The 9,264-nt window shown below is 44.2% G+C and overlaps 1 protein-coding gene across 1 annotated transcript in view; it reads left to right on the plus strand.

Annotated features, from left to right (window-relative positions):
- Positions 1-1,863, plus strand: part of LOC309671545 (kelch-like protein 8) — a gene marked incomplete at its 5' end in the record, with an annotated part of 659,404 nt that extends 657,541 nt beyond the window's left edge. The window contains one exon of the mRNA XM_082482806.1: positions 1,452-1,863. Coding sequence (XP_082338932.1) covers positions 1,452-1,647 — 196 coding nt within the window. The 3' untranslated portion in view covers positions 1,648-1,863. The remainder of the gene's footprint in view (positions 1-1,451) is intronic.
- Between the last annotated feature and the right edge of the window lie 7,401 nt (positions 1,864-9,264).

Below are 9,264 nucleotides of genomic sequence, written 5' to 3' on the forward strand. Positions count from 1 at the left end.
AGATTGAGGCTTTTTCTTGCCTTTTGACATTTAGGATTCTTTTAAGGAGTCACAGATGGGTAATTTTTTGTTTCCGCTGTCATTTAAATCAACCTCTTGAATTCTACATTCTGTTTTGTTATTTGTTGTTTCTAAAAGCATCATGTACAAGCAGGAGTGAACTACTGAACACGGCTAAGTCCTCAAGCTATTTGTAGCTGTGACATAATCAAAGTAAAAGACCCAGACTCCCAGAAGGAGCTTCTTACTCCTCCCTACTGCCACCACCACAGGGCATATTCTCTGCAAGCATCAGCCCTAGATTTCTGTGACATTTCTTACTCAGTACCTTGGTAAATGGAAGGGCTGCTGTGCCTTGGCTACGCTCCATTCCTCCCATTCATGGACATGGTGTCCGAATACTTAGTTGAGAAAAAACTGCCACCATTGATGCCATCTATGTTACCTGGTGAGGCAATGCAAGATAAGGTCAGGGTATCTCCCCAGTGTGTGTTCTGTAGAAAGACTGTGCATCCCTTGCTCCTGCCTTGGTATCTTCGCACCTGCCCTCTGTGTAATGAGGCAAGAATGTTCTCAGTGAAATGGTGAATCACCTGTCTTGGTACTTAAAGCAGAAACTTAATGCTTCTAATGAGTCTAGACCATACTTTGCATTTTGTAATACTGATTGTATTCTCATAATTGTAGATTCAGTAGAAAAAAATCTGACAACTATTTTAACACAGACTTAATAAAAAAGAAGAGAATGGAAGAAATTGTAACTAAATCTTTCTAGAGTTCACTCATCTAATATCCAGCACAGGCTTGCTTTTAATATGTATTAATATCACCCCCCAAAAAAATCATTCCCAGATTGTAGCAGCAGCTATACCAGCAAAGTTAGAACCAGCAGGTTTTGGTTCTCCATAAAACAAAATGTGGTTCTTCAATAAAACAAAATAGGAGGCGTAAAATTCAGTACCAAGAAATCACATAGCTAAGCTAACCTCATATATCTAAGCGTGTAATTAGAAGACTTGGGTCTTGGGTGACATTCAGTCAAAACAGTATTCCGCGTCCCCCTGCCTTTATTCTTTAAACAGGAGCTTTGTCGTTTTGCAGTCTAGAAATATTCTAGCTGCAACAGTCCTGTTCATGGATCACACAATAACGTAGAGGTGCCTGGGAAAGCTGAGGTGAAGTCAAGATAAAACTCTAGAGCCCCTCTCACGGGAGGATGCAAACATACGAAAGACTTTCAGGATAAAGCTGCAAGACTGATGCAGGTGTACAGAGGGCCAGCCGCAGTTACTGGTCATTATTTATTATAAACTTCACTTTTAACATTTTCATTACTTTTTCCCCCATAGTTTGAAACAGGTACCAGTCAGGTAACATTGCACTTGATGTGTCTTTCCCATTCCTTTTCCTTAAGGACTTGCACTGAGGTGTTGATCCTGTGGTTTTCTTAGGAGAGGAATTGCTCTTGCCTCCCTTGGTGGCCCCATTTACGCAATAGGAGGTTTAGATGACAACACTTGCTTCAGCGATGTGGAAAGATATGACATTGATTCTGATCGATGGAGTGCAGTCGCCCCAATGAACGCTCCCAGGGGAGGAGTTGGCTCCGTAGCCCTTGTGGTAAGTGACTGTTTCCTCCCAAGTTGAGGCCATCTGAGGAACTGAACTGCTTTTCCCATCTGCTTTTACAAGGCAGAACACAGGATTTTGAACAAAATGCAGCTGGTAGGTCTTAGCACCTCTGGTCATCAAAATCCTACTGAGCTGTGCAAAAGATGAGGATATTTAGGATAATACTCAGATCAAACTGAACTGCCTATATGAAAACGCAACATAATAGAAGTAGTGCGCAGCAGGAGTCTATCTATTGTTTCCTGGTAATAATTGAGTAATATCCATGACTAGCGATGCAGGAGTGCTGCTTATGCCATTAGGTTCTTCTTGTAAATATTAGAGCACTACCTCCTCCTCCTTCTTTCCGTCCTTTGTTCTCTTCCTTTCGCTCAATAAGAATCTACATTCTTCTGGTTGTTTCAACCCGATTTTGCACTAAATTTACCAGACAAATAATGAGCATAAACTAGCAAGGTATATTTTGCACAGACTATATAACTAGGCTGTATAATAGAATTTCAGACACAGAAAAGAAATACTTTCCGCTTGCTCAGAAAGAACAGGAACTTATTTTTCTTTTTTTTTTCCTCTGCCATCTTCTTTAGGTGGGAACTCGTCGGCCCTGTGTCACACTGCAGGGCAGGGGCAGGCGTGGCTGTGTGCTCTTGTCTCAGCAGCCAGATCCGGGACGTGGGCCAAGGATCCAGCAATGTTGTTGACTGCATGTGAGCTCTGCTGCCTCCTCCAAATTCCAGAGGAACGATAGGAAGGGAGGCACTGCGGAGCTTTTAAACACCGTGTTTTGTATGGTAGGTTAAGAAATGCAAACAATACATTTTCTTTGTGAAGATGTTACCTCCTGCAACTGTAAAGCTTTTGGTGGCTTTCTATCAGTAGTGATACGGAAAAGTCTGTGAAAACATGGAATAAAAGTATAACTCACAGGAGAAAACCTGCCAAGAGCTGCAATCATCCCATTTCTGAGAAGCTGTAATTTCAGAATCATTTGAGGCAACTGGTACAGGGACTCATTATTGAACTGTAAACCAGGCATGGGGTGAGGAGAGAGAGCAGCAGTTAGTACTGCTGAGCCTTACCCAACAGCCCTGCTACGCATTTTCTGAAGGACTCGAGTGCCATTTAATGTAACTTATTTTCGGGAATGTAGTCTTAAACATTTCCTAATTGTGTAAGAGCTTTGTAACACAAAGCGTCTCAAGTTTTAGAAGGTAACGACATCCCTGTTGCACACTAAGAGAAGTGGAGCAGAGAAGTTCACTGCCCATGTCCGAAGGGACTGCTGGCAGCAGTGGAAATAGCAGGTACTTGGTCTGAAACCTGTCTTTCAATGTACTTTCTCAAGCTAATATACTCGTTAGAAAGCTGAAAAGATTCTTGACCTGAGCTTACCCACTAGAATACTGGAATTCTCAAGTCTTCAAATAAAATTTGTAGTAACTACCCCCCCAAAGGCAAGTTTCTGTTGAGAGGTCATTCCTGAAGTAACGAGTGTAATTTGTCCTACTTTAAGATGGCAGTGTGTGAAAATGTCAGCTTCAGAGGTGTCCGAGTCACCATTTTTATACAAAATGGAAACGTACGGTAAAAGTTGCAGTATTCTGTAAAGACCTTTAAATGCAGTTCTAGGAGATGACATGTCCATTTTCAGTAGCCAGTAGCAACTCAGTGGTAATTCTAGAGGTACAGGCTCTTTTAAGATAGTTAAGCCTCAAAACAGATGACTTAAAGCTTCTATAAGCCAAAGAGAATCAGCAACAAAAAGAATTGGAAATAAACCAGTACTTACACGAAAAATTGAAATATGAACTTGACAGTGTTGTGTACAAGGTTCTGTTGTTACGCATTCAGAAGCCCTGTATTCCAAGTAACGTCCAGCTGGAAAGACTGCACATTGCTGTTCCTGCATCACCACGAACAGACCGACAGCTGACAATCCTTTGTGACCAAAGTTTGTTCCAAGTGACGAGGGAGAGCAGCAAACTTCTCTGCACGCAGTACCAGGGAAGAGGCAGGGCAGTACGACCATAAGGTACAATCACGTTTCGCTGTTGAGTTACTATCATTTAGCTTTTCTGTTTCAAATGGCTTTGCACTTTGGTAGCACCCAGGGACAAAGTGGACGGTACTGTAAATAATGAAACATTGCAATAAAACATTTGTACTTCAAAGCACCTTGTTTCTAGCATGACTGGAGCATGCTATTGTGGGGAAAGGTTAAAACAATGAGTCTTTTTTGGTTTCTGCAGAGTATAATTCCCAACCGGAAACATTTGTCAGCAGAGAAAATCCTGCGTTATTAATCTGAGATAGCACCAGAACTACAAATATTTTGTGCAGAACTGTTTTTAGAAACATTATTGCTGGAAATGTGATAATGATGTCAAAATATCAAAAATAAAAAAAAGCGTAGGATTACTGTGGCAACAAAGTAATGACTTACCTGCATATAAAGCCCTCGTAATTTAACACCAGCAAACTCGTTTTTCTTCTTACTGGCAACAGGATAATGATGACAAAGAAGTACCCCACCCCCCCAAGGCTGAGGGGAGAATGTAGCCCACCCTGGCTCCCCGTGGTGAGGCAGCCCTCCAGTGGCAGCAGGCCCTAACTCCCACCGCATCGTCTAATTTAGAACTAAACTCGGGATTTGCTATAGCAAAGTATTTAAACATCCAAGCTCAGGAAATCGTGCATCATGTTTAGATGCAACTTCTGATCCCAAATGATCCCGAATCCCAAATTGTTACTGCTTCTGTTAATGTTTTTCCTGCACCTAAAAGCCTTGAACTGACCCATAAAAATCATGAACCCAAAGATGTCCGTTAGAACATCCTTTAAACACATAGAAAAAATCAGTTTGTAAGAATCAAGTGCGGTCACAGTTACTCACGTCCAAGTTTCCAGCCTGCTGATTTGAACACCGTCATGGGTTTCTGGGAGGAGCAAGACCAGACTCGACCACTCCCGACCAGCCCCCTTGGCCCTGTATCTCCAGTCACACTGGTGCGCAGCCAGTGCTTACGGGTCACCCTGCTGCCGCCCCAGCTTCTGGGACATGTCGCCTCCCATCTCAGCTCTCCTGCTGCCTCACAGCAGCCTTCACGCACGCCGCTGCTCCTCACCTCAGGACTTGGGACTGTGGCTTCCCAATTCCTTCCAAACCGTACGGCTGCCAAGGGCCACGCGTTGTGTTTGTCTTCAGGACATTTTAGTCTGAGCACTTTTACGTATGGAAGATCAATACAAAGACAAAGATTTCTCTTTAAGTCAGGATTCCGTTTGCTACATTCAAATAGTAATTTCTGATTGTATTTTTTTAGGACACACCATAACACCATGATGATGCAAGGATCTTGCATGTCTTCGTGTTTATTTCAATTTTGTAAATTATGTCTTCTCAAAATAATCTTAAATTCATACCTTATTGTTTACATTCAAAGAGGGTTGTGAGAATTTGGTTATACTTTCACAGCTTTGATTACTTTTTAATATTGCCGTTCCCCAAAGCCATCTCATTCCTAAGAGAGCCACGCTTGCAGCAAAACTGCTAAAACATTCAGACGTGGACAGAAGACTTTAGAAGGCAACGCATGTGCTACTTGCATATTTTAAACCATAAACAAAATACACGCATGCACTCTTAATCCCATCGGAAAGACTATTTCCGCTTGTTTGAACAGGGGTGGAGAGAAAATTATTTCACCGAAACGTCTGCCTGTAGAGGGGGATGCAGCCCTGCAACCAACCAAGCGTTCGCAGAGGGTTTGCGCGCACCCTGTGTTTACGCAGCACAACCAACAGGCAACCAACCCACTGCCTCGGGCTGCTGCAGGGAAGCAGGAGGTAACAAGGATGCCAGCCAGGCGCTGGAGGGATCCCGTGTCTGTCTCCAGGATCTGCTTTCACCTACAGTGGGATCCGGAGGCAGTTATTCCAGCGTCAGCGTTCTTAACCCTCGCAGCATGCACGCACGTAGGGAGACTGAACACATCAGGCACAATTTACTCATCAGAACCCAGGAACTTTTCTTGCTCCTTGTCTTGGTAAGACACTTTTTTTAGAGCAGTGGGAAGGTAATTAAATAAAAGCACAGTTGCCACCAGCATGACTTGCAGCAGGCTCTGAAACCAGCACTCTGTGCTCAATCCGACTGCATTCAAGTGCCAGCAAGAGAGATGCAGACAATCCAGCAGCAGTAAGACTGTCAAAGCCCCAGGAAATTTTATGAGATTACTTTGCTGCTCTGAGCTTGTGTATGCACTTCCCTAAAGTCGGGATGCCTTCCTGCATCCCAACTGCATGACCTCAGTTCTGTGTCTCACCGCCACTTGCAACAACATTTTGACTCTGGAGTGATTCCACCTCTTATAGGAGTTAGAAATGAGCTGCATGAGAAAATTCCTGTCAACAGGCAAAACCATCTACAAACCGCAAGCACTGAGGAACGGGGGCAGGCCCCGTCGACTCGGGGAAACTCCTAAGTAAAGAAAGGTTTGTTAAAGATGAAATTGAGTGCTCAAAATGCAACCCTGATGGCGCAGCTTCCCAACAACTCCAGCCCAATGTAACCGCCCTGAACCACAATGAGAAACAGAAGCGGTTGTGTTTCCCTCGTTTGCTGCCTGTCTGCTCCGTCTGCTGAGACTGCTGCAGGATGCTCCGTGTGATCTTGTGTGATGGGACCACGGCTGCGACACCAAATGACACGGAGACCCATTTTACAAATAAGTTGTCATCGGGTGATAAAAATTCAGCCAATAAACCTGGTCAAGCTTAAGTAGAACAAATGCTTGGAAAGTCCGTAACTCCATATTAGTCCCACAGTTAAATGGGGCTTTCTATCTTCATTTAGGCTGAAACTGCTTTTAAAACTATTTTGAACACCGCTGCAGTGCACATTTCTGCAAACCCAAGTACTCTATTCCAGACGCTCCACTTAAATTTTTTTGCTGGCTGCTTTTACCACATCTGTATTTATTTTCTGAACCTTTGCATGTTCTCTTGACTGGAACTGGCAGCAAATAAAGCACTCTTAGCCAGGAGATGAACCCTATATTTGTAATTCTTTCCTGGCTCTGTCAGCATGGTTGGTGTTGCTGCCACTTCACGGCATTTTAACGCAATTCCTTGGATTCCAGTTTCATTTTCAACATGTTCCAGCACACACACACACACAAAGTCAACAGGCAGCTTTGTAATTTCTGCCATCTGACTTGTCTGGTCTGCAGGGATTATCGTGTTCCATCACTTCAAGCAAAAAGCCCATGCAGATACACACCTGCCATAAGTTTTGCACTGAAATGGTGACTCAATCTTTCAATGAGTGCACACAACCTACATCAGGTGGTGCGGCAGCCAGCGTCCTGACAGAGATAATAAGACACATGTACACTGGGCTGTGATGAAGAGAATGCACGCGTGCGTGGCTACGGCTGCCTGCCTGACTTCTGAAGCGGCCCTGCTACCTGGCAGCGTCCCACAGGATAATTTCTCTCATGCTTATTAAATTAACGGTCTTGAAAATTAATAGTCTAAGCTTGCAAGTACACAGCTACAGCCATTCCTGGGAGTGGCAGCGAGGCTTGGCTCTGGTTCAATAGCCAACGAGAAACATTTTTGTGTCCTTATTTGCTTGATGGGTAAGACTTAACTTGGGCCAAGAATCGTAAGCAAATTATCTTCCCCTACACACATTTTCAGTACACCTAACTCAGCACGGGCTGCTGGAAGAAAGTAATTGCAAAACCGTGAACTGTCCTGACACAGTCCAAGTCAGATCTCCAAATGAACAGCCGCCAGATGAAACAAACAGCACATTACAGCTGCCAATATCAGTGCATTTAGATGTCACATTGTCATTGCACGTTAAGCCACATGGCAACTTTCTCCTCCTGCTTCTCACTTTTCTTTTGTCCAAGCAGGTGCCAGCTCCCCAGCCAAAATCTTGGTGAATGCGGGACAGAAAGGACAGGAATGGAAAAGCAGAGCCAAAGAGCCCTTCTTTCTTCCTGTCCTCAGTGGACATCCTAGCTGCTCTCGCTACTCCCATTTGGTTCCCAAGGTCTTCCTTTTACCTCCGAGAGACTGCCATGCCTCTCTCTCTCTCACCGCTTCTTTCCCAGCAACTCACACCTTGGTCTGCTTGCCCCCAGGCTGGTTTCCTTGCTTTTTAATCACTCCACACCTGATGTGGGTTGCTGGAGCACCCCTACACCAGCTAACCATAATCCATCTTATCTAATTACTGCCAAAGATCTACGAGTTCACGCTTCCCCAAGGGCCAGCCCCTCTGGCTCCACACACTCTCTTTTCCTCCTTGCAACGTCTGCACACACACGCACTTTGGCTTTCAGACAAAGCCCATTTCACCTTGGCACCAACGCTGCTCCAAGGCATGCCAACAACGCTGCTCCAAGGCATGCCAACAACGCTGCTCCAAGGCATGCCAACAACGCTGCTCCAAGGCGTGCCGACACTCCCTCCACCACAGCCTCTCAGAGGGGAAAAAGGAAAGCTGATGTGAGCATACACTTGCCCTGCTCTGTAAAGCCAGTGGTCACAGAAACACACAGCCCAGCCCTGCTGAAGTTGTTAGCTGGGGCACTGCTATCTCCAACCCCTTGGGGTTATGCTGAGATTCATCCCCCTGCACTCATGTGCTGCTGATTCACACCTACTGATGACTGGGCTTTAGCAGAAGGTTAGTTACTGCCCTTAATTAAAGTCTTCCTCACCGAAAGAAGGTCAAAGCTGTCAGACAAAAGGCACCAGTAAACCAAAAGACTAATTCTGTTTTCTTTTTCGGGTTATAAACCAAAAGACAGAGGGCAGCATCGGACTACTATGCATGTACCATTAGAGGAGAGAAAAAAAGGAAAATACATACGTACCAGGTATCTAGAGCTTCTGAAGACACTTGTGCCAGTAAAACATACCCCACACTCAGGCAAAATAAATGGGATTTGGAAACACGCTTGAATATTTTGCCAGAGTAGTGCTTACAAAAATTAATCCCATCATCACGGTCTCATCAGGATGAACACCCAAATTTCAAACTTCAAGGTTAAAAAACCTGAAATGCAACATTTTGATATCTTCCCTCAAAAAAGCGGCAATGAGGTGAAGGCAGTGACAAGTTTGTGCTGTCGAATATTTTAAGAAATGCAACTGCATACCAAGGAAGATGCGTGGCATGATCACAAATTGCATGGCCACACCAGCCCTCGCCTCCGAGCAAAGCTGCACCCAGGGGCTGTGCTTGTGCAACTGTGCGTGAGCAGAGCACAGAGGAGGGCGAGACATCTCAGCAAAACAAGAAACACCCCCTCCCCCAGGCAGCTCGCTTTTAATTTCGTCTTTACAATTTTCACCAACATCTCTTTCATCTGAAGAACTTGAAGACAAACAAGTCAAAATTCATATTTTAATTTTATATATACATACACACACACACGCAGCAATTCATCCTCAATACAGAAGACAAACAAAAGATTGGTGGCACAGTATCTTTGGGGAGATTTTTTTTTTTTTTAAGCTGTATCACACATCTGATTTTTATCTTTTTCATGGACTATAAAAGGCAGATACTTCTAATTCACAGAAGCCTCAGAGTGTGGATTCAGTGCTGAA

The sequence above is a fragment of the Vanellus vanellus genome (genome assembly GCF_965231255.1).
Source record: "Vanellus vanellus genome assembly, chromosome: 4".
NCBI lineage: Eukaryota > Metazoa > Chordata > Aves > Charadriiformes > Charadriidae > Vanellus > Vanellus vanellus.